General features: G+C 44.1%; 1 protein-coding gene across 1 annotated transcript in view; it reads right to left on the bottom strand.

Annotated features, from left to right (window-relative positions):
- Nucleotides 1–4,412: 4,412 nt before the first annotated feature.
- LOC121858254 overlaps nucleotides 4,413–26,486 on the bottom strand; it is a 42,384-nt gene continuing 20,310 nt past the window's right edge. The window contains exons 4-9 of the mRNA XM_042354557.1: nucleotides 22,347–22,551; nucleotides 10,613–10,864; nucleotides 9,590–10,337; nucleotides 9,184–9,426; nucleotides 8,814–9,041; nucleotides 4,413–8,526 (exon numbers count right to left, since the gene is read on the bottom strand). Coding sequence (XP_042210491.1) covers nucleotides 8,290–8,526; nucleotides 8,814–9,041; nucleotides 9,184–9,426; nucleotides 9,590–10,337; nucleotides 10,613–10,864; nucleotides 22,347–22,551 — 1,913 coding nt within the window. The 3' untranslated portion in view covers nucleotides 4,413–8,289. The remainder of the gene's footprint in view (nucleotides 8,527–8,813; nucleotides 9,042–9,183; nucleotides 9,427–9,589; nucleotides 10,338–10,612; nucleotides 10,865–22,346; nucleotides 22,552–26,486) is intronic.

A 26,486-nucleotide genomic window follows, 5' to 3' on the forward strand; every position in this document is an offset into this window, starting at 1 on the left:
TCCACGTTTCTATAGATGTTGAGATTTTACCCTGATTTTGATATTTGATCCAATTCCTTCAATATTAAGTCAATTTTCCCTAATTCTACATTAAAACTGCATCATTTATCTCACTTATTAGTTAAAATACCACAAGTTACCTGCTTCAGAGATTTTGACAGATGTAGAAAGTGACTGGTAGGTGTATAGAGGTGATGACAGGTGTGTAGAGGTGGTGACAGGTGTGTGGAGGTGGTGACAGGTGTGTAGAGGTGGTGACAGGTGTATAGAGATGACACAGGTTTAGAGACGAAGTGAGTGAGTTAGTTCCTAGTGAGATTGAGTACAAGAACGAGTGTTAGAGATTGAGTACAAGAACGAGTGTGTTAGAGGTTGAGTACAAGAACGAGTGTGTTGGAGGGTAAGCACAAAAACGAGTGTGTTGGAGGTTGAGTACAAGAACGAGTGTGTTAGAGGTTGAGTACAAGAACGAGTGTGTTAGAGGTTGAGTACAAGAACGAGTGTGTTGGAGGGTAAGCACAAGAACGAGTGTGTTGGAGGGTAAGCACAAGAACGAGTGTGTTGGAGGTTGAGTACAAGAACGAGTGTGTTAGAGGTTGAGTACAAGAACGAGTGTGTTGGAGGGTAAGCACAAGAACGAGTGTGTTGGAGGGTAAGCACAAGAACGAGTGTGTTGGAGGTTGAGTACAAGAACGAGTGTGTTAGAGGTTGAGTACAAGAACGAGTGTGTTGGAGGGTAAGCACAAGAACGAGTGTGTTGGAGGTGTTGAGTACAAAAGAACGAGTGTGTTAGGAGGTTGAGCAAGAACGAGTGTGTTGGAGGTGGGGCAAGAACGAGTGTGCTGGAGGGTAAGTACAAGAACGAGTGTGTTGAGGGTAAGTACAAGAACGAGTAAAGGTTTGTAAGTACAAGAACGAGTGTGTTGGAGGGTAAGTACAAGAACGAGGTGTTGGAGGGTAAGTACAAGAACGAGTGTATTGGAGGTTAAGAACGAGTGTGTTGGAGGGTAAGCACAAGAACGAGTGTGTTGGAGGTTGAGTACAAGAACGAGTGTGTTAGAGGTTGAGTACAAGAACGAGTGTGTTGGAGGGTAAGTACAAGAACGAGTGTGTTGGAGGGTAAGTACAAGAACGAGTGTGTTGGAGGTTGAGTACAAGAACGAGTGTGTTGGGATATGCTGGTCTTTTAGTCTTTTGTTTATCTTCGGAGACTATTTTTATTTCCTATTTGTTTCTTCAAAATAAATCAACAAAAGACACACACACACACACACACACACACACACACACCGTAGGGTCAAGAGCTATTCAGGCGCTGCTCCCTTCGGCCAATGTTCGGCCATTCCCCAAGTGCCTCTCCCCGACCCATCCTCACCACCGGGATATCAACATAATCAAAAGTGACAATTTCGTTTCGGAAAGAAGTGGGACCAGTGTTGAACGGTGTTTCAGCCAGTGAATTCAGCACTAGACAGTACCAGTGAGAGCCGTGACCCACCAGTGAGATAAGCACCCCTGGGAACTGACCGCCATCTTCTGACAGGGTGGTAATCAGTCCACCCTGGGAACAACAGTGAGTCGGCTTCACACCTGACTACGAGATAACACAACACCACCTAGCAGGGCGAGGTGCTGTGAACACCACCCCACACCACCCGGTGTCCCCATGACCACGTAAGGTCCTTCATATCAACACCCTAGGACGAGTTACTACACCACGTGAACACCACACCACGCGGTGTCCCCATGACCACGTAAGGTCCTTCATATCAACACCCTAGGACGAGTTACTACACCACGTGAACACCACACCACCCGGTGTCCCCATGACCACGTGAGGTCCTTCATATCAACACCCTAGGACGAGTTATTGCACCACGAACAATTCACACCACCCGGTGTCCCCATGACCACGTGAGGTCCTTCATATCAACACCCGAGGACGAGTTACTACACCACGTGAACACCACACCACCCGGTGTCCCTATGACCACGTGAGGTCCTTCATATCAACACCCTAGGACGAGTTACTAACCACGTGAACAATTCACACCACCCGGTGTCCCCACACTACGTGAGGTCCTTCATCACCTGAGGACGAGTTACTACACCACGTGAACACCACACCACCCGGTGTCCCCATGACCACGTGAGGTCCTTCGTATCAACACCCGAGGACGAGTTACTGTACCACGTGAACACCTCACCACTTGGTGTCCCCATGACCATGTGAGGTCCTTCATATCAACACCTGAGGATGATTTACTACACCACGTGAACACCACACCACCCAGTGTCCCCATGACCACGTGAGGTCCTTCATATCAACACCTGAGGCCGAGTTACTGTACCACGTGAACACCACACCACCCGGTGTCCCCATGACCACGTGAGGTCCATCGTATCAACACCCGAGAATGAGTTACTACACCACGTGAACACCACACCACCCGGTGTCTCCATGACCATGTGAGGTCCTTCATATCAACACCTGAGGACGAGTTACTGTACCACGTGAACACCACACCGCCCGGTGTCTCCATGACCATGTGAGGTTCTTCATATTAACACCCGAGAATGAGTTAATACGCCACGTGAACACCACACCACCCGGTGTCTCCATGACCACGTGAGGTCCTTCATATCAACACCTGAGGACGAGTTACTGTCCCATGTGAACACCACACCACCCGGTGTCCCCATGACCACGTGAGGTCCCTCATATCAACACCCGAGGACGAGTTACCACACCAATGTGAACAATTACACCACCTGGTGTCCCCATGACCACGTAAGGTCCTTCATATCAACACCCTAGGATCAGAGTTACTACACCACGTGAACACTACACCTGTGAACACCACACCACCTGGTGTCTGACCGCCTTCATATCAACACCCGAGGACGAGTTACTACACCACGTGAACACCACACCACCTGGTGTCCCCATGACCACGTGAGGTCCTTCATATCAACACCCTAGGACGAGTTACTACACCACGTGAACACCACACCACCTGGTGTCTCCATGACCACGTAAGGTCCTTCATATCAACACCCTAGGACGAGTTACTACACCACGTGAACACCACACCACCCGGTGTCTCCATGACCACGTGAGGTCCTTCATTTCAACACCCAGGACGAGTTACTACACCACGTGAACACCACACCACCTGGTGTCCCCATGACCACGTGAGGTCCTTCATATCAACACCTGAGGACGAGTTACTACACCACGTGAACACCACACCACCTGGTGTCTCAATGACCACGTGAGGTCCTTCATATCAACACCTGAGGACGAGTTACTACACCACGTGAACACCACACCACCTGGTGTCCCCATGACCACGTGAGGTCCTTCATATCAACACCTGAGGACGAGTTACTACACCACGTGAACACCACACCACTGGTGTCCCATGACCACGTGAGGTCCTTCATATCAACACCCGGGACGAGTTACTACACCACGAACACCACACCACCCGGTGTCCCCATGACCACGTAAGGTCCTTCATATTAACACCCTAGGACGAGTTACTGCACCACGTGAACACCACACCACCCGGTGTCCCCATGACCACGTGAGGTCCTTCATATCAACACCCGAGAACGAGTTACTACACCACGTGAACACCACACCACCCGGTGTCCCCATGACCACGTGAGGTCCTTCATATCAAGACCCGAGAACGAGTTACTACACCACGTGAACACCTCACCACCTGGTGTCTCCATGACCAGCCCAGGCTCGGGCCATCAACTGTAAACTATAATAATTTGTTTGTTCAATTCATGTTCCTTCTCCTTTCAGTAATGAAAGCTTTTGTTAAACGACCCACCCACCCCATGTAATAAGTAATTTTTGTCCAATGTATATTTTCAGCCTGCGGGCTGCAGAACTTTTTCAATAAATTGTTAATTATTATTATTATTTGAGTATTATTATTACACACACACACACACACACTCTCACGCGCACACACACACACACACACACACACACACACACACACACACACACACACACACACACACACACGTTAATTTTTCTGTTTTTGGTTTATACGTTTTCTAATTATTCATTTTTGGATGAATCTATGAATCAAAATAATGTATGTATATGTGTTTGCATGTATCTCTCTCTCTCTCTCTCTCTCTCTCTCTCTCTCTCTCTCTCACTATTTATTTCTCCCTGTTTTCTCTCCATCTCTTTCTCTCTCACTATTTCTCTCTCTTTCACTTGTATTATCCATTATTCACTATACACCCAACAGATCACCAATCACGAATTAGCCAGCATAAAAAAACCACAAATCACTTAAATAACAATGGACATAAAAATCACTGACAAAAAAATAACACCAAACAGACCGAAAAATCATCGTCAAAAAAATAACAACCAATATTTTTTTTAATCATTTATTTGTATACTTTGGTACAAATTAACACTTAGACACAAAACACTTACTCACTAAATTGCATAAAATGGAAGGGAGTGGAATGAGATACACACGGTAATAATGCCACGAGATAGGGGTTAATAACAACAACAACAACAACAAAGAATAATAACGCACACAAATAACCTTCATTGTCGTTCCTTTAATGTTATATAAATACACATACATACAATCACACATACACACACGTAAAGTTTCTTAATCTACAATAGTAATCATACAAGCACTCACTGGAAGCTCTTGAGTGTGATTGCAACTACCATAAAAAAAAGCATTCCATACACTCATACACCCTGGTAATTTATCTCTTTTCATTCTCACAAGTCAACTCGCATCTAAGTAAACGAAAAAGCACATATTAATAGTCTGGAATTCTTGGCAACTTGTTATGTTTACAATATAAAAACCTACACAGAGAGAGAGAGAGAGAGAGAGAGAGAGAGAGAGAGAGAGAGAGAGAGAGAGAGAGAGAGAGAGAGAGAGAGAGAGAGAGAGAGAGTATGTATATACGTATAGGTAGAATGATTTAGGGTGTATGGTATATATTACTTAACTTACTACTGTTTGGTGTTACTTAAATTACAACTGTTTTGTTTTACTTAAATAACTCTTAACTTGATTCTTCTTACAGTATCAACAATAAGTTAAGTAAATATATCTTTTTTTATTAAGTTATGTCAATAAATAAATAAATAAATAAATAAATAATTCCCTGTGTGAAGTTTAAATGTTTTATCATACAGCTGAGTTACATGTTGGGACCAATAGTAAATAATTTAATTCAAAGCATAAAAAAATATTCTAGTTTTCTAAAACATTTTTCTTTGCATTTGAAAAGCATCTAATGGCATCGACACACACACACTAAGGAATGAACCTCAACCAGCCACGTCAGGTTATAAGTGAATGAGGAATTTTCATAATCATCAAAACTAAGTAACTTAAACACAATAACATGGCCCCTATGTATAGAGTCACCAGACGAGGCGGTAACAGGTTCCAGTACTATCTTAATGGTAACTATGAGGTTTGTTTACATGCTACAGATTCTCAATAGCTCACAGGTTAAAAAAATTTCTCATGTGGTGGTGAGAGAATATAACTACTTAGCTCACTGTTAAGGCTCTGAAATTGACTTGAGACTATACGGGAAGGCTCAAAAGGCGTCATTTTCACCTATGAATGGTTTTGAAAATCTGAAGCTTGGGTGCTGGCTACTGTTTAAGCTATGTGGTGGTTGTTAGTAAGCTTTTGTTAGCGTTAAGCGTGTGTTAGAGTACACGCAAGCGTTAATTGTAAGCGAGGATTGACTCTGTTACTTGGCGTTATTTGTTAATAAGCAAGCGTAGTTTACATGCAAGTAAGCTGGGTTAATTATCATGCATTAAACAAGCAAACATTGTTAGTGGTTAGTAAGCAAATGTTAATGGTAAACAAACAACACAAACTGTGATAAGCAAACTTAAGTAATCACTAATGGTAAGGAAGCAAGCACTAATTGTTAATGAGCAATCAATAATTATTTGTTAGGCAGGCATAGATTGTTAATAAGCAAGCAACTAATTGTTAGTAAGCATTAATTGGTAATAAGCAAACACAATTTGTTAGTAAACAATGAAGTTAATGGCAAGTTAGTTAAACATCTTCATAACAACTCCTAAAAACTAAGAAAACATAAACTAACAAACTCAATAAACTAATAATTACATATTAACATTCAAATAACTTTTACATTAATCTTTAAGGAGCGTTAAATGAAGAGGTTTCATTTAATAAGATATTATAATGATATGCAAATGGAACTTAATTCGATTCTAAAGTTTTGTACATGCAAGAACATAGGGAGTGGTTTATAAGACCTAACACCCCCACCATGCTATGGGCGGCAGACAACACTCAACTAGTCAATCATCTTCATGCAGATAGACAGACTAAGGTCAACAAAGGAATCTGACAAAGGTTTTACAAGTATGTTCTCTTTCTATGCAGTGAGAGTGTTGACAGGAGTTGCAAGTCAGCCTCTGAGATGTTGTTTTAGGCGGAGCAGTGGAGGTGGGGTGTCCTCATGTCATCTACAAGCGGTTACCTACAGCAGCTGCCATGCGGGGAGTTTATCTTGAGCAAATATAGCATGACTACAACAGCGACAGTGACTTCCTGAAACAGTGACTACCAGCGACAGTGACCTCGTGAAACAGTGATCACCTAAAACAGTGACCACCTGCGACAGTGATCACCAAACAGGTACTCGTCTTTCTCATTATCACCTGCATGTGTTCAGCTCACTCAGGTGCAAGACGATGAACACAGATGCTTCTCTCGCGCTCAGTCCTCCAGAGTCAGAGACGAGTAATCCGACTTTGACTGTCACTAATTGTCACTTCTACAACAGCAAAGTAGCGATATCTACAGCGAACATTACCTACATGATCGGTGTATCGTTCTAACTATCCTAAAGGGGAGGGGGTTTCTCGGTCATTCATTCATACATACAAAATAATTAACACATTTACAAGGTCCCAACTGGAAATCTGAGCTGTAGTTTTTGATGGGGGGGAAAAAGGTTGTATTTGTTGTGCCTGTTTTCTATCTTGCTCCTAACTATGGATGAGTTATCCCTTGTCCCAGCACCCTAAAGCACGAAGGGAGGAGAGGGGGGTCTGGTCGCCTCGTGTAGCAGGCCTCAGGTGGTCAAACACAAGAGGAGAAATGATCAAACTTCTTCTTTACATTCGGTATTTGCAACTTTGATTTAGTCTTACGTATGTTTATCTGAGTATTTAATAGGAATCACTTTTTATTATGTACAAAATTAATCTTTAAAGTAAAAGGTTCCAAATTAAAACCAAATTAAAACGCAAATATTTCTTGGTTTAACCAGAGCGCCCCGTGGTCGACGTGTGGCCTCTCCCTCGCCCTCCCAGGAGTCCCCCTAAAGCACCACCACCAGTCGCCTGCAAGTCAGGATCTGCAGTAGGACTCAGAGAGAGGAATCGAAGTCTTGATATCAACACGTCACGAAGATCGACACAGTCACTAAAAGTTTTGGTTCAGTCCGACTTTCTCATAAAAGTTACGTCAGTTATCACAATGTGTTAAGTCGCACAGACACTGCGGTCACATAGTTCATTATTACTAAGAAACACAACCTTATCGCTAAGTTATTAATTGAGAGTGTCCTATGATAAGTCAGGTTTAATGCCCTTGGTAATAGCCTTCGAGAGTTTCACAATGGGATGCCTCTAATTTAGAGATCAAATTGCAAATGCCCAGTTGATCACCTTCTTGTGCTTTCGTCAAATGCCACTCTTCTGGAGGTAGGGTTGAGACATGTCCAAGAGGAAGCTCGCTATTTCGAGATGAATCGGCGTCTTCATTAACAATTATCGAGTGAAGCCGCTCGGCCACCTGATCGAGGGGCTGAATGGTCCCTCAAACAGTGATTGCAATTTGATTCTGCAATATTGCACCAGTCTTCCGCCCCGACGTTACCAAGGTCGGCGGGACGAAGTTTTCAGGACATTGTCAGGAGCTACCAATTTCCTTCGTCTATTTCACACAGTTCCTTAAGCCAAGAGGTCGAGTCCTTGTCTCCCAGCTGACAACCCGTCTCGTTCCTGGTCTATAGGATCTCAATAGGATAAAGAGATTCCTGGCGAACATGAACAGGACGTTGTCGGGAATGAAGGGCACGAGAAGGTCGGTTGTCCATTTTACGGGCGTCCCTCATGTTCACCTCAGTAGTCCCTCTTCTGAACGAAGCGGTGAGGACGGGACGAAGGGCGCCTGTAAGCATATGGGCGGCACGAGCGGGGAGGAGCTAGATCCTGCGGGGATAACCGGAGTCGTAGAGCTGACGGAGGGACTCGGTGGTGGTGGCAGGACTGAGGGGCTCCTCCAGCTTGCTCCTGCGGCGACGATGCCACACAGCCGTCCACGCCACGATGATGACCAGCTGCGCCACCAGGAACACGGAGCACGCCAGCACCAGACCCACCATGTTGATGCACATCCCCGACACATCCTCCTGCAGTACGATCTCTGTGTCTCCTTCAACCTGGGAGAAGAAGAAACATTTCCATCATTGTCACATCTTTACTAACACCTGAGCACTGTCCTATGTAAATCCCCCAGCAACACTGCGGGAGATAACACAACACTGATATCAGTCATTATTTTTACTTCTTGTGTGTTATGAGGTAATATCGACCCCTTTCCGCCATGCAAAATAAACCGATAATGAAAAATAAGGATAAATACTTGAGAAACACTGATAAACATTTTCCTCTATGATAAGTAAATATAACGGTAAACTAACTTATGGTAAAAGATGATAAAACTTACAGTGTTGGTCTCCTTCTTGAAGTTCTTGGAGGGTTTGTTGCTTCTCTGAGCTTGTGCTCCGCGGAAACCAAACTTGTCGGAGATCTTGATGGACTGGACGACTAACAGCTCCTCAGGGATCACTTGTTCAGGGGCTTCCCTCCTGAAGCGGCTGACGGAGCTGTCGAGGTAGTTGCCTGAGAGGGTACGGGCAGTGATGTCCACGGTGTAGGGGTTCTTCTGTATCATCTGTGGGCGAAGGGGCGATCGTCTAACATTACTGCCATTCAAAATAATTTTCCTTCGCTATTACGACTGGTATATCAACTGGACTCTGGACAAGATAATATGCAACTTTATTATGGGGAAATATCCTGACGACTATTCTTACCGTCACCAGGGAAGCGGAGTCAGACTGGAATTGTGGGGTGAAGATGGAGACGCCGAAGTCGTCAAAGGAAGACAAATCCCTCTTCTTTCTGCCGTAGCTCTCAGCCTGTTTCATCTGGCCGCCAAAATCAAGGACGTCACACACAACGGGCTCGCAGGTGGGGAGGCAGGGAGTCACCAGAGCTCTGAACTGGACCACGTCGCTCGTTGGGAACTTGAAGGCGTCGAAGGAGGCGCCCAAAACCTGATTGAAACAAACGATGAATCATTAGGTTGTGGAGTTATGCTATATGTCAGGATTTTTGACGAGTGTTACTATTGAATATAGAAATATAGTCAGACAAGACAGCATCTTATATGTAGATAGATTCAATAACATATATGGGTGGTATAAATATATGGTTTACCTTGCCAGTGTTGTCAGTCTTGAGGAGGGGCCTCATGATGGAGATCTCGGTGGGGCAGCCGCGGCCGTCCAGGAGAGTGATGTTGTTGGTGTTGCTGCCGTCCATGGCTACCAGGTCACGTACGAAGATCTCATAGGGTGAGTTCCTGTCGACGATCTCAAAGCGCAGCTGCAACATGTCTCCCACGGCCGCGTCAGAGATGTCATCACCATTGCGGTTGGCGACACGCATGATGACGTTGGGAGAGTCGACAGTACTTCCCTCCTCGAGTGCGGGCTTGATGTCTCCTTCGACGGTCAGGTCGACTCGGTTACTCACGCTCTTGTTGGTCAAGTCGTACTGGCAGTGGACGCTGAGACCCAGGTCAGCTGAGGTCACGATCATGTCGTGGTGCTGGATGACGACGTCACTGCTGTACTTGGAGGCGGAGTCTCGCTCAACATTACAGTCAATGTCGTTGTAGGACATCCTTAGCTCGAATTCCAGGGCGTCCTCGATGTCGCTGACGCAGGTGTTGGGGGAGCCCTTGGCGTAGATCTTGCCGTTAAAGATCTTGGAGGTCTTGATCTTGGCGACCATATCACCGGAGCGACAGTCGATGGTGACGTTGTAGCAGGAGGAGAGTTCGTAGGTGGAGGAGCCGGGGATCTCCAGGTAAGGTTCTTCAATGTGGGTGAGGGTGGCGGCGGCGTGGTGGGAGAGGCGGCACACTCGGTCACCAGTGTCGCCGAAGTCGAAGGAGTGGCACCTGTGGCACCAGAGACGAGATTTTAATTATGAGTCATGTGAAAACTGACCAGCTACTACTGTCGGTGACGAAAAAGAAGTACGGGAGGAACTAGAAGGCAGTAGCTTTACTAGTAGTAGTAGCATCTAAACAAACGTTGGTAACAGCAATAGAAACAGACACTAAAACAGTAGCAGTGATCCTGATATACACAACAACATATAGTGATCACATTGTTACGGCGAGAATAAAAATACTATACAAAATATCACACAACAAGTATATCCAGTACCCACCTGAAGGAGGTGGTGAGGCACAGTCTCTTGCAGTCTTCAAGTCCATCGACGTCCTGGTACACGGAGTCGACGGTTTTCAGGATTCGGCCCTCCATCTTCTGGAACTCACACAGCCTGACGGGATCATCGACGCAGTTGTTCTCCAGGAAATCGCTGTTGACTGCTGATTGGAAGGCGCCCGTCCCTACTGCTGTGTGTCGGTCCATGTCGGAGGTTGAACACTCACCAGTCGCGTTGTTGAAATTGGCAGACCTGTAGAAGACGAGTAAGACGGGGTTGGTTAATACACACTAATACTCCAATGAATTGAGAGAGAGAGAGAGAGAGAGAGAGAGAGAGAGAGAGAGAGAGAGAGAGAGAGAGAGAGAGAGAGAGAGAGAGAGAGAGAGAGAGAGAGATAATACAACAAAGATATGTACACAAGTGAGAAAGATTCACAAGAGGTAAGGAATTAAGTTAACATAGGAATTTTTGAGAACCTGACAGATGGGGTGCCCGTAAAACCCTCCCTCAGGCTCTCTCTATGGTGTTCTCTGACCTGCTGGGCCGCCTCCCTCACACACAACACCCATGATACCTGACAAATGAGTTTCTCTTGTTTACTGTTAAATGGCGTCCTCGTGAGCTGCTCCAGGCGGCTGAGGCTCATACTTTGTTTACTGTTTCCCTCTCATCTATGGCCGCCCAACACACTCACTTAAATCAACAAATAACGTTTAAAAGTGAACTTATATTATTGTGAGGTTTGTTTGTACTTGATCTACCCAGCGAGGATGAGAGGTTAAACGTTTATATTACGAAATAGAAAAGAACGTAAGAGGGAATAATTTTGCCTCGATAGATATATAATTCACTAAGATTACTACACCATCGATCTCCTTTGACATTAATCTCTCTCTCTCTCTCAGAACCTTGTTTATTAGTATCTGGAGAGCGAGAGAGAGAGAGATAACGGCAGCCTCGGAAACTCGTCGAAAAACCAAGACAATCTCCTCTCGTCTCTACACGTCTTGAGGCAAACATTTAAAGAGTTTAGACAAAAAAAAGAGCATCACTGTTCCAAAGTCATGAAGGATCGGATTATTTACTAACTCGAGAAGCCGTGAAATCGAAGCCTATTACACGACGGGCGGGAGAGTCACTTTTTGCACCCCTCTCCCAACCTTACCCCCCCCCCCACCCCCCACACTCTCAATAGGGTCACCGAAAGCCTTCCTGGAACACGTATTGGAGCTCTTTCGTCCTTTGGGTCCATAATGGTTCGTATAGTACGTTAAGTTACTATTTTTTCCTTTAATCACGTGTGAAGAGAAAGCACAAACCCACGTATACAAAGTTAGTGCAATTTTGACACAGATCTTACTTATTAATCTTCGTATCGTAGCTCAGGTAAGTTAATTAAACGCTCTCACACCTTGAGTTAAGAGAAAACACTCCTTCGTCAGCGTGTGTTTACCTCAGACTACATCGTTCTAGTCGGTGGGTTCGCCTCGAGGGGATTTCTGACGAGGCAGATTCTTATTTTAAATTGTATGTCGAGGAAAGCTTTTAAAAATAGTCATAAAATCGAAAGTGATCAATTCAGACGCTCGCTTGGACGTACCGGTGAATACTATTGACATTCCGAAGTGTGAAGATGCTCCTTTGATCCCATAAAAACATTCAACTTTCATTAAAAACCTGTATCGTCTTCCCTGAGCTCAACAATATATCATAAAACATCAGTTCTTGTATCCAGTTTGGTAACAATATGATATTTACACCGAATAGAAAAACAAAAATCCCACGTAAGGTTGTACTAAAGCAGGGTGTTGGTAACAATGACTCATCTCACAGACTCGTTTTCCCGCGTAAATTTACAATGAGAAAGCTAGTGAACGAGCCTTATTGTCGCTAGGAGAGGGAATTCCGTGCTTAAGTTGACTCATGGTGGCCTAGGACTCACTGATGGATGATGTGAGTCAGTCAGATCAGGTCAGGTCACGGTAGAAGAACTGAAGTGACGTAATATAGATACACTCATAACTAACTACCATTCACAGACCTACACTACAAACAGACGATAGTTCCTTCAGGTCATCAGTGAGGCTGGATCGTATAACCCCCATATGATTCTTCGTGTTAGCATTTTAACGATACATACCTGAGTTACCTACAAAACAATCACAAACAAGTACTTAAACACCCACACCATTAACCTCAAATCTCAATCGAAAACACAAACAAACATAAAAACTAAACACCCACAGAATTATCTCCTTCAATGCAAAAATCCGATTAAAGGTGAATAATCAGACGGAAGCAAGCAAGAACATCAATTCACCGACCTTGATTGTGAAGAAAACTCGACATCTTAAAAGATTCCCAACTGTATCAAACTTTTTCAAAACAATGAATACCTCTGACCACCTACCCCCTCCCCCTCTCCTCCCCCTACCTCACTCCTCGTAAATCAAGATCAATACAGCGTGACTAATCTAATAACAGGTATCTTAATGAAAAGTATAATATAATAAAAAAGCGTTAATTGAAATTCTCTTACCTGTTGTAACGCTTCATTAATTTTTTTATTTTTTTTTGCGAGTTAGAATTTATTGATTTATTTGGTGTAGCTTGTATCAGTAGTCAGAGTTAAGAATATGTAATGGCTGTGTATGTGAGTGATTTAAGGGTATGTTGGGGTGGGTATGTTGGGGTGGGTATGTCGGGGTGGGAAGTGCCGGGTATGTTGGGGGTGGTATGTCAGTGGGGTATGTCAAAAGGTCGGGGTGTAAGGTTGGGGGGGTATATGTTGGGGTGTGGGTAAGGTCGGGGTATGTTAGTGGTATATAGTGGGTATGCTGGGGTGGGTATGTAGCTGGTTTTCATGTCAGAGACGAAACTCAAAGGAAAGCAAAACGAACAGTTATCATTGATTAGTCCCCACCCACCCCATCTCTCTCTCTCTCAGTAAAACACTCCACCCAATTCCCCTACACCCATTCAATTTCACTTCCATCTCTCAGTAAAACACCCACCATCTCTCTCTCTGCACACCCACCCACCCACCAGCGAGCATCTTCTTGCCCTGACCCCCTTGACAGGTACAGTAATGTTGCGTTTCCTGTACCTAATTGAGCACACCCGCCCACTGCCTTCAGGTAACCGCCATCAGGTAAGAGTACGTATGCATGCATGGAGGTCCCCAGGGCGTGTTTCTGTTCTCACGGTGTTTTAAAATATGTATCCTTTAAGAGAGAGAGAGAGAGAGAGAGAGAGAGAGAGAGAGAGAGAGAGAGAGAGAGAGAGAGAGAGAGAGAGAGAGAGAGAGAGAGAGAGAGAGAGAGAGTCATGTAGCTCAAAGTGGATCATGTTCCCCCAATACCTGGTTAATATGTGGCTGTGTCTACTGTATCATCGGGGGACTAAGGTGTTGATAGCTGTGAGGAGGTGGCGGGAGGGAAGAGGGAAGAAAGGGGAATGGGAAGGGAGGAGAGGATGAAAGGTGGAGAAGGGAGGTGGAGGGGGTAAAGGCAGGAGGGAAGTGGAGAGGATTGTAGCGGCTGGTTCACTGTCCTTACACACTCTCACATCAATCTACATCACGCCCTCATGAGCTCCACACCGTCACCTATTACGACTCTGGCATCTCGCGACCTCTGACCCGGATTCCGTCTCTTAAATCCCATAACTGTTTGTTCAAGCATTATTAAAAAGATCAAAACACGTCTCCACCGCGATTATAGATGATAAACATTACCACTTAGATCTGCGGTATGTCACGGATACACTACGAAGAATTAAGTGACACGGCAAGCTGTTAATCGTCCAATCAAGAGCGGTGTTGTGATCACATGACCTCTGCCCCTGAATCCTGATTGGTGGCTAGAGCTACCAGGTAACTTACGATAGAAAACGGATCTGTATGGGTGACTCTTCCACTTTATTAACACTTTGCCGTAAGGGGCGAGATATTAATAGTGAGTTTATGCTAAATACTTTTAATATAAGTGAGATATAAGTTGCAAATCTTCCTTCCTCTCCCCTTCTTCTCCCTTCCTCTCCCCTCCCTCTACTCTCCTCTTCTCCCTTGTTCCGCCTTCGTAACCGCACCATTACACGCCTTCTTCCTTCTCAACTAGAATGTGTTGTCATTATCGCCCCAGACAGACAAACTTGTTATTTCCGGCCGTAAAACACCTCCCCACCTCGACTACCGGTTACTAATGGTTGTTCAGGCGCCGGCACTCCAAAACTGAGTCGTAGTCGAGGGCCCAAGTGACAGACAGGGAATGAAAGAACTGCTGATGGTGGTGGATACATACATACATACATACACTCCCTATTCTACTGGTGTGACTACCCTACCTATGCGACAACACCACCTCTTCGACCAGCCCCCTTACTCAACCATCCCTTATACGCAACCATCCACCCATACGACCAGCTCCTCCCTCTCACGGCACCATACCGCCCGACCAACCATCCATCCCGTTACCGCCCGACTAACTATCTGTCCCGTTACCGCTACCTCGAAAACCGCAATATTTCCCTCCGTGTGGTCAGGGGGGCCGGCGCTGGCTGACCTGGTACTTCCGACACACACACATGCGTTACCCGGTGTGTGGCGTCCAGGGCAGGGCGTCGTGGTGGAATGCGAAGGAGGAGAAAAGGGGAGGAGAGGGTAGAAGGGAGAGATAAAAAGAGAGAGAGAGAGAGAGAGAGAGAGAGAGAGAGAGAGAGAGAGAAGGTGGGGGGGGGTAGAAGAAGCAGAGGATGGGAAGAGAAAAGAAGGGATGGGGAAGAAGTAAGAGACAGAAAAGGGGAGAGAGGAGTGAGGAAAGAAGAGGAGGAGAGTGGAAGAAGGAAGAGTGGAAGTGGAGCAGGATGGTGGAAGCGTCCTGGGAGCTAGTGTAGGGTGAAGGTGGCTGTGAAGTGGTGGTGGTGGTGGTGGTGGGGGCAGCAAGTAGTTGAGGTCACCAGAAACAGTTACAATACTGTTTTGTTGTTAGACTTCCTGAACACGAACGGATACATCCTCTCATTTCAGTGTGTGTGTGTGTGTGTGTGTGTGTGTGTGTGTGTGTGTGACAATGAACACCAACACAGCCACGGACACGTAACTAGACTGACATGACAACTTGTGTTTTTGTCATCGACGGAGCCGGTCCCTATGTTGAATACCTCCGGGCGCCTTTCTTACCAACCAAGATGACACATTTTGATAATATTACCGGGGCCAGAATTATGCTGAGACGGAGAAAGAAAAGGAGGGCACATTTGTCTTAGCTAACGGGCTTGTGTGTGTGTGAGAGAGAGAGAGAGAGAGAGATAAACCCCTTACTTTAGGTATTTTTTTCTGTTCTTAATCACAAAATAACATCAACACTGAATAAAAAGACAGAAATTAATAGACGGTAGATCAAATAAAATATATAATTTAACCTTTCTTCTTCTTCTTAGACTTCAGTTTGAGTGTTGTGTTGTGTTGTGTTGTGTTGTGTTGTGGAGAAATGGCCGTCCTCTCTGTGGTGTGTGGTAGACCAGTAACACCAAGCAGGTGGCCGTGGGAACTGACAGGGAACCGTGGGAATTGGCAGGGGATCGTGGGAACTAGCGGTCCACCAGACAATTTTACTGGCATTATCTCAAAAGAGTGTTGGAGAGATTCTTGTGATTAGTCAAGACAGTTCACTCACTCACTCCCTCACTCACTCACTCCCTCACTCACTCACTCACTCACTCACTCACTCATTCTACTCGTTCTCTTACTCACTCTCCTACCCTCTCCCTCACTCACTCCCTCACCCTCCCATTCCCCTGCCTCCTCCTCTCACACTTTATCACACGTTCAAGATTGACAGAGAACGATAAGTAGTTAATAAAATCGACGTTCGACAATAAATCACAATTTGTTCAGCTAAATTCTTCTTCAAACTCGCGACAATAATTTTTTTTTTTCATTTTTTTTTTATTATTTCATTCATTTCGATTTTAGTGACTTTATACAGTGAATTACTACGGGGCGTTGGTTCTATCTCGGGGCACTGTTAGTTAACACTGGTGTAAATGGGTAACTAACTACCTTTACAGATGGGTGTGGAAGGTCAGTCGAGTGCAGTGCCAACCATACTTCCAGGGGTCAAGCTCATACACATATTCACCAACACATCCACACACTCATACACGTCAACACATACACACCCACACTGCAACACACACTCACATTTCAACATACACACACACACACACACACACGTCAACACGCCCACACGCATACCTAAGAGCCCGCCTCACCACCGCCAGTCATGCCGGAAGTGAACCACACAAACCGTCCACCGTTGTGAGGAGCTGTACTGGTGCCGCTTCTACCCCCCTACCCCCACCCCTCTATCCCTAATCCCCCCTACCCCTATCCCTCTACCCTCCTCTACCTCCCAGTCTAAGTCTGTCGTAAAGGATACCGAGTCGATTACAGGAATACAAAATGTTAGTGGAGTCGATTACCGAGTTACAAAAATATTAGTCACAAGAATACATTTACTTAATTTATGAATACATTTTAAAGGTTACAAGACAATCGCCAAATATCTGAGACGTTATAGAAGACGTCACTGAGTGAGAGAGAGAGAGAGAGAGAGAGAGAGAGAGAGAGTGAGAGAGAGAGAGAGAGAGAGAGAGAGAGAGAGAATATCAAATGGTAGTCAAATATTGCTTCTCATCCCTGGACGCTGTGTGTGTGTGTGTCCCCAGTGATATTACCTGACCAAACACCACAATTACGACCCCGCAGGTGATGATGGAGTGTAGTGAAGAGGAACATTACAGGTCTTGAGTATAGAAGGTACTGACGAAAGAGGTACTGACGAAGGAGGTACTGACGAAGGAGGTACTGACGAAGGAGGAACTGACGAAGGCGGTACTGATGAAGGAGGTACTGACGAAGGAGGTACTGACGAAGGAGGTACTAACGAAGGAGGTATTGATGAAGGAGGTACTGACGAAGGAGGTACTGACGAAGGAGGTACTGACGAAGGAGGTACTGACGAAGGAGGTAAAGTGAGGGTAATAATAAGACACTCACTCACTCACACGTTGAAACCCTGTGATTAATAATGAGGATGTTCTGATCGCTCTCTCTCTCTCTCTCTCTCTCTCTCTCTCTCTCTCTCTCTCTCTCTTCCTTTTTAATCTCTCTCTCACACACACACCTGCAGCACCGAAGGAGGAGGAGGAGGAGGAGGATGACCCAGGCAAGACGTGGTGATGACAGCACGCCTGGCATTTTTCTCTGGCTATTGTTACTGATATAATTACACACACACACACACACACACACACACACACACACATACACACACACGACGCCAAGGATTATTTTACATTATCACCCACGTCTTCAGGATTTTAAAGGATTACATGACAGTTATTTTGGAGAGGGATTTTTTTTAGGGGATTTTTTGTTTACAGTCGCTCTATAAAACGTACAGGATTTTGTGAAAATTTTATTCAAGGGATTTTAGTTGGGATATCAGGAGAGATTTGGGGATTTTATGGGCCGATTTACTAAGATATTAAAGAGGATTTATTGGTGATTTTTTCTCGATTGGTTTATGTTAAGAAATCATTGTGGGAATGAATTCTGTTGAAAGATTTATAAAGTTATTGATTATTTTTAACTTTTATTTTGTGTATGTTTGTATGTATGTTGTATTTAATAAATGTATACAGACTCTTGTGTATGGGTCACCTTGTATGTGTATTAGTATTTCTTAATCTTTGTTTTTTGTGATTTCCATTTATTTAGTTCGATTTAATTCTCTTTCTACGAAGATTAATACACAACGAGACGATAAGGAGCAGCGAAAGAAGAATCAGTTACAGAAGCAGAAGAAACAAGAACAGAAGCAGAAGAAGCAGCAACAGAAGCAAAAGAAGCAGCAACAAAAGCCAAAGAAGCAGTAACAGAAGCAAAAACAGCAGCAACAGAGGCAACAGATGTAAAAGAAGTAGCAACAAAAGAAGAAACAGCAACAGAAGCAAAAGAAGCAGCAGTAGAAACATAAGAAGCAGTAACAGAAGCAGCAACAGAAGCAACAAAAGCAGGAGGAGGAGCACAAACAGCGGGCAGGTGCGTGAAATAATTCCTCCTCCACCGTCACTCTTTGCCTTCGGGTAATTGAAGAAGACCCAAGGTAATTTATGAGTCCAATCACAATGGTGGTGGTGGTGGTGGTGGTGGTGCCTCTCCCCCTCCGGCCAGCACCATGACACCAGACAACAAGAAGATGGACACTGGAATGGCCATCAGGTGGAGGGAAAGAAGAAAAAAAAATACGAACGTGAGAAGGTGACGAAATAGAGTAGATAAACGGCCCGATGGTGATTGTTGTTGGAGTGTGAGTCAACTGGATGGTGGTAGTGGTGGTTGAAGGTGGTGATTGTGGTGTTGGCTGAGGGTGAATAGTGGTAGTGGCTCTAGGGGTAGTGGTAGTGGCTGGGAGAGAAAGGACATTGGCTAATATGGATGGTGGTAGTGGTGGTTGAAGATGGTGGTAGTGGGGTAAGTTAAGGGAGGATAGGTGCTGGTAGTGGGTGGTGGGGAGGTGGGTGGTAATGGTGGTGTACCTGGTGCTGCTCCTCCTCCACCTCATGACCTGTGCTGGGTACTGAAGGAGGAGGCCGATACCCCGGGAGGAGGGAACTTACAGACAGACAGACAGACAAACCTCACCCTGATACCATCCACCCCCTAAACACAAGATAGTTTAGTTCATCCCCGTGTAGTCCCCAAACAACGCCAAGACAGGCAATCTATCCATGGCGTTCTCTTCCACCCCTCAAAGCCAGACGGACATTCACCCACCCACATCAGCTCTCTTATAGCAGTACCATATGACACTCAAGACGCAGGTATATAAAGCAGCCTGTGTTATGTATTTCCAGTGATACAACGTGGGTACTATACAAACATCAAAGGCAGCTAATTGTAGAAGACAGTGATGGATAAGAGTAGTGTAATTAACCAGAGATCCATGGCAAGGGTGAACCAGAACTACGAGTGAGCTAAGTGTCCCTGGTAGTGGTCTGAGGAGGTGGTGAGGGGGAGAGGGGGTTAGTATTGTGTGGTTGGTTCATGGTAGAGAGACGCAGCACAAAGGGGGCGTCACTGGTCTGGCTGCTTCTCGCCCCACCAACACGGGGGTGAATGCTTTTCTTATGGCCACTAGTGTTCTGACTCACCTCCACGCCTCTTTCACTCACTCACACACTCCCTTCCTCTACCACGCCTACCACGCCCTCCCTTCATTTACCTACATTCTTTCCTCACCTCCATACATACACACAGAGCCCCCTCCACACACCCAGCCCCCTCCACACACACACAGACCTCCATACACAGCCCCCTCCACCCACACACAGCCCTCCACACACACAGAGCCCCCTCCACACACCCAGCCCCCTCCACACACACACAGACCTCAACACAGCCCCCTCCACCCACACAGCCCTTCCACCTGCCTAATCACTTCCCTACACCGAAAACAACAACACGGGTATTGGTTGAGTTTAAAACCTCAGGTAAATAAACGGTGGATAATTTGCATACTTATCCAAACAGGTAAACTCACATTAAATACTTTTTTCTCCGAGTCTCTTTTTTAACCTCGACGGAGCGTTAAACCGACTTACGATCACTCCCTTCCCTCTCTCCCTCCAGATAGTGAATGAACAAGAGGGTTACTTTTTACATAAGACCTACGGAAGTGCTATCGAAAAGTTCCACGTGTGATTATTTTTAGATCAGAAGTTTGGTTAAAAAAATGTTTCGTGAGCTGATGGTATATATAAAAAGATTGTGTTTGTGTTCTCTCTCTCTCTCTCTCTCTCTCTCTGGTTGAATGGCAGTGCAGTGTTCAGTGGAGTCATTGAAGGTGAACTTACACGATATCAGTCCAGCTCACTGTTGGATCAGCTGCAGGAAGACTTCACCCTCTCCTACATTAAGAAAAGTTTATGGTCTGTGTGTGTGTGTGTGTGTGTGTGTGTGTGTGTGTGTGTGTGTGTGTGTGTGTGTGTGTGCGTGTGTGTGTGCAGACCCATTACTATTTAATTAAACTCTATCATTACAACAAGACGTATGAAATCATTAAAAAACAATAAATTACCCTTAATTACAATACTACTGTAGGTAATTCCTCCCAAGGTTAATGAACCGTAAATTGTAGGTTCACCTGTAATAACTCACACAGGTAATTAAAGTTATTAGCATACAGGTAAATTTGCCCTGTACACGGCCTATCATGAGAGGAAGGAGAGAGGCACGGACGGTCATAACACCACCAACTACCAACTACTCTCATGCAATTTAACAGTTCTCACGTTAAGTCGTCCCGGAAATTATATCATATATGATTGATTATACTTAATTTGATCTTTCTAAAATCATTAAGGGTCATATTGTTATTATTTATGACGTATAATTTGCCCTGGAGTGTATCACGAAGAGGGCGAGTGTGTCACGGTGCCTGAGAGAGTGCTTAAGATTCACTCTGCGATGACGAACTGCCTTAAGGGACTCGTTACAGTGATTTATCGTCCATAATGAAACAGATGTCAGGGACTTTAAATACTTGGGACTCATCAAGAACTATTTAATCTCTATCTAAAAATCTTGAGTTATTTATAAAGAAAATTTGTTTAGTAGTTTAACCTCTTGTGAGTTTCCTGCAGTGGACAGGTATTGGGTGTGGACGTGATTCGTAAGGGAAGTATGTTGTCAGTGAGACCAAAAGAGAATCTGATAATAGAGTTGTAAGCGACCAACATTTACCCGCGGGAGATAACTTACGGGATTGCTGTTATTTTTATTTATTTTTGTTGATTCTGTTGCTGTTATTGTTGTTAGTTTTTCTTGTTGTTGTGTGGAAGCTCGATGACGCAGCTCGGGTAATTAAGGTAACATAAAGGGTAGTTATCTCAAAGACTTTTCACTCCTCTCCCTCATCCCTCTCTCCCTTCATCCATCACTCCCCCCCCTCCCTCATCCCGCTTTCTTTGGCCAGGTTCTCGAATGCGAACTAAATAAGGACATTAAGTTTCTCCTTTCATCGTTGACACATCTGAAGCTGCCGACCGATCGCCTCATCCATCTTGTCGTTCTGTCAGTGTCTGTGCTGCTCATCGTAGTAAACTGTTTACCTAGAGGCCGTGAAGCTCTACTGAGTGGTCTTAGAGGTCGAGAGTACAAGAGTAGCGACGAGTAGTGGAGAGTTTGAGGGTATTTCCAGGTATAGAATAAACAATACAAGAGAGATGTCTTTTTTTACAGACTTTGAATGGCACTTATCACTCACTGGCTACCACTGTTATGGTCTCGTCTTAACGCCTTCATACCGAGAGTCGAACTTTTTTTTTTAACACTCCAAATTAAAATATTTCAATGAATAAACTTTCGATTTTTTCTCAGTATTGTATGAAGACAAAATGATGTGTGAAGAATATACAAAAGTGTCATGTTCATCCATAACACAACTATGATATGTCTCCTCTTATATATAAACTGTGGACATCTTAGTATGTTAAAGGAATGTCGTCACGTTTTAATATGTACAAGAAGACTTCATATATCCGAAGACATAAACACACTCACAGGGACCACAGCCACGCCAGGGTTACAGAACAAGATCTAGAAACATCAGGTAAACCTAAATAATAAACTTCAAGTAAGAATCACAAGGATCTCATGACCTACCTGCAGGGGAACTCCTGCTCCAAAAGGCAAAGGACCTCGCATTCCTGACGGCTGGCGACGCGGCTGTTCTTCTTTGTGAAGCCATCCAACTCAAAGCCCATCACTCTTTCGAAGCTCCAGGCTCTGTCACATGCCGGGGCGTTATTGAGACAGTTCTTCTGCACGTAGAGGGTGAACACCGGGAACTGTGAGGAGGTGAGTGCTCCTGTGGAAGGAGAGAAACACCAGTGTCAGCTAGGTCCCAAGTGTCTGGTATTGTAATTATGTTTGTGAGGACGGCACCTTCAGAAGGGCCGCTACCTCGATAAACAATATATTATTATATATGTATTGTATTATGACACTTAGAATGACTCCATTAATCAGATCAGTGACATTAAAAAAACAAATAATTACTGTAAACTTGTACCTTGAGTTAATTAAGATACAGATAATGAAGACAAAGGTAAAATACAAAAAATACCTGTACAATGACAGCAATTAACAAGAATAAGAAATCCCCATGAAGTAAAGTATAGTAGAGAATGAAGAAAACTTTATATAAACAGCCCCATCACCTATATACTGTACCGACAAAACCTTTAACATACTCCTAAGTTCATGATACAAACACAAAACACAAACCCCCACATTGGCTCTTCAGTTAACATTTTAATCTATTCCAATAACACCCGAATATAAGAACCAACTTCAGAATCTTTTAAAAAATACACAAGTCTCTTTAAAGTTCTTCATTTCTTTCTTTAATCGACAATAAAGTTTTAGATGATCGTGCGAGATACATCAACACACACTCATCAGGAAAATATGACCACAGGAGCACAATAATGACCACCAGAAGGTAATTAGCGTACAAGTGTGGGCATAAAAACTTCTGAATTACAACTGCGACGATATGAAAAAAATTGGTGATTATTTTCGTGTTATCGTGAGTCACTGGAATATGGAGAGAGAGAGAGAGAGAGAGAGAGAGAGAGAGAGAGAGAGAGAGAGAGAGAGAGAGAGAGAGAGAGAGAGAGAGAGAGAGAGTCATATACCAGGTACAGCCATGAAGCTCCTGTTGAGAGGTCGAGGTTTTATCGGTAATCAAGTCTCCAGGTGTAGCCGTGCAAGCTGAGGGTGTAGTGTATGTGTAAGTGTGTGCACGAGCCTCACGAGCGTTTGTGTGTACGAGCGTGAGTGTGTGCACGAGCGTGGGTGTATGCACGAACGGTGGCGTTAGCACTTAGTGAACACTGAGGAGGAGGAAAAGGGGGTGTAGGAGGAGGAGGAGGAGGAGGAGGAGGAGGAGTAGGAGGCATGAAATTTCTGCTTCATGCGGGCTTCTTCACGCTCCTTGACACCTCCTCCTCCACCTCCTCCTCCACCCTCCTCCCACCAACCTTTCTCACCTGCCTCCACCCCTGCTCTCCTCAATAGCCCACCAGCCTTGGGTAACCTTGCGAAGAATGTTAAACGCCCGTGCGCCACCCACACCACTGCTGCTCTTCACCCCAGCATTTGTTTCCCCACTTCACCCTTTTTCCTCATTCTCTTTTTCCATCTCTACTACACATACGTTTATCCTATTCCTTCTTCTACTGTTTCTTCCTTTCCAACTATTCCCCCACCATCGTTATATCCAGTTATTTCTTCTCGTGTTGCTTTCTCCATCTTTATCTTCCTCACCTTGATCTCTCTTTCTTCTCTTGTCTACCTCTATCTCTTCCTCTCCTTCTTTACCTTCTTCCTAGTTCCCCATCCTCCATCTTCTTCACCCCTTTCCTCCTTCTCTCTATCATTTATTTACATACTTCTACCTTACTTTGCATTCTCCTCCACCCTAAAACTGGAGCTAGGGAGAATGAAGGTGGAGGGTGGAGGAGGGGGGGGGGAGGTGAAGGGGAGTGAGGGTGCAAGATGGTAGGTGAAGAAGAAGAACAAGAACAGGAAGAACAAGAAGAATATCAATTTCATCTGATAGTACTAATGATAATCTCAAAGGGCAGTACAAAATCAATCACCTCTTCCACTTGTTCTACATCACAACCTCTTGCAGCTCTCCATCAGGTAGTGTGACTCTTCCTGCCTGACGTACTACTGAAGAAATCTCCAATTATCTCGGGTTATAAAGAAGAAAACATCCCTATGATTGTGGATTAATATCGACCTTCTGTACTGGTGTCATTACTGTCAGGTTTGTGATATTTTGCTCAATTTGCTTCGGTAGAAATGAAAAAAAAAAATAAAATAAATAAATAAAAACATAAAATAAATTGGTTACCAGAGATTGTGTTGTGTTTTTACGAGTTATTAACGTGTGTCTGTTACCTGGCCTCATGTTGGGTTAATTGTTATTTACAGTTATTAGGTGTAAGTAAGTGAAATCATCTTTTGATGTTGGTAAGTTAATTAGGTGCATAGCTTCAGGTACAGTAATTTTGTCACAGTCATTCCACCGTTACTCACATCTGTATCAAGCGTTACTCACACCTGTATCAAGCGTTACTCACACCTGTATCAAGCGTTACTCACACCGGTATCAAGCGTTACTCACACCTGTATCAAACGTTACTCACACCGGTATCAAGCGTTACTCAAACCTGTATGAAGCGTTACTCACACCTGTATCAAGCGTTACTCACACCTGTATCAAGCGTTACTCACACCTGTATCAAGCGTTTTTCACATCAATAACCACAATTACTGTATATCTCTTACAACAACCATTACTACTACTATTACTACAATTACTACCACTACTACTTCTACCGTCACCTGTTGCAAAATGCAGTCCTTATTATACTTCATTCATAACATTCTTCCTTCACTCCTTATTATCGTATCTTCATTCATAACATTCTTCCTTCACTCCTTATTATCGTATCTTCATTCTTATTCTACTTCCTTCATCTCTCTAATTATTTTCTTTCATCTTAATTCCCTTTCTTTTCTTCTACTACCTTCAAGTCTACTTATTTCACTGTTCTTCTCTTCAATAAATATAATACTTATTTGTTTCATACTAAAGTCTCCTTATTGTAGACAAATTAGACTTATTTCACACTAAATTACACTAATGTCACGTCAAATCAAATCTGTTTCACGCCAGTTCAGAAATATTTTTACGCCAAATCCTGCTTATTTCACAGTACATCTGACTTAGTTTACACCCATTTGCACCTAATTTACGGCAAATTATATCTTATTTACGCCAAATTCTATCTTATTTCACAGTACATCTGACTTAACTTACACCAAACTCCACCTAATTCGCGCTAAATTCCACCTAATTCACGCCAAATTCCACCTAATTCACGCCAAACTCCACCTAATTCGCGCCAAATCCTAATTCTCTACCACTGTGCTCATTTCAGCAGACATCTCACCTCACACAAGACTAATTCAATTTCGTCACCATTTTAACAGCCACTTTGGAATAAATCTGAGCGTCACTAATCACAAAATCAAGCAATATGATTATTACCCTAACGTTAGTCATGGCCAGGCGCTAAATTTAATTCAGGTTTTTTTTCTGTGTTCATGCTTAATCATATCTACGAGTTGTTGCAATGTTGTTACGTAACTGTCCAATGTGGTGGTGGTGGTGAGGTAGTGTGTGTGTGTGTGTGTGTGTGTGTGTGTGTGTGTGTGTGTGTGTGTGTGTGTGTGTGTGTGTGTGTGTGTGTAGAACGTACAATCGATTTATCTACGTCTTTTTTTCTTATTTCATTCTCAAGTTCGTTGGTCAGAGTGCTAAACCTAACCTCTCTTTCTCTCTCTCTCTCTCTCTCTCTCTCTCTCACACACTTTTTCCTTACGGTCGGTGAAGCTAACCCAAGAAGGCGTATTTATCAAGTATTTATGAGGTATTTCCTGACCTTACTGCTACAGGAAGCTCAGTTGAGGATGTTTTTGTCGTATTAATAGGTTTTTTCTCTCTGTACAATGGATGTGATGGACCGAAGAGGGGATTAATTTTATTTCTTTGAGAACTTTGAGATGTTATTCGCCAGACGATTTTTTTTTGGGGGGGTGGGGGGAGGGGACACAGGATAATGTGTGTTTCTCTATCTATCTATCAATGGAAAACCTTGAATCATAAGTAAAAAAGTAAAAATCATCGATACAAAAGACACTAGTTTTTATCTTCTACGGAAT

The sequence above is a fragment of the Homarus americanus genome, unplaced genomic scaffold (assembly GCF_018991925.1).
Source record: "Homarus americanus isolate GMGI-L3 unplaced genomic scaffold, GMGI_Hamer_2.0 scaffold57980, whole genome shotgun sequence".
Lineage (NCBI taxonomy): Eukaryota > Metazoa > Arthropoda > Malacostraca > Decapoda > Nephropidae > Homarus > Homarus americanus.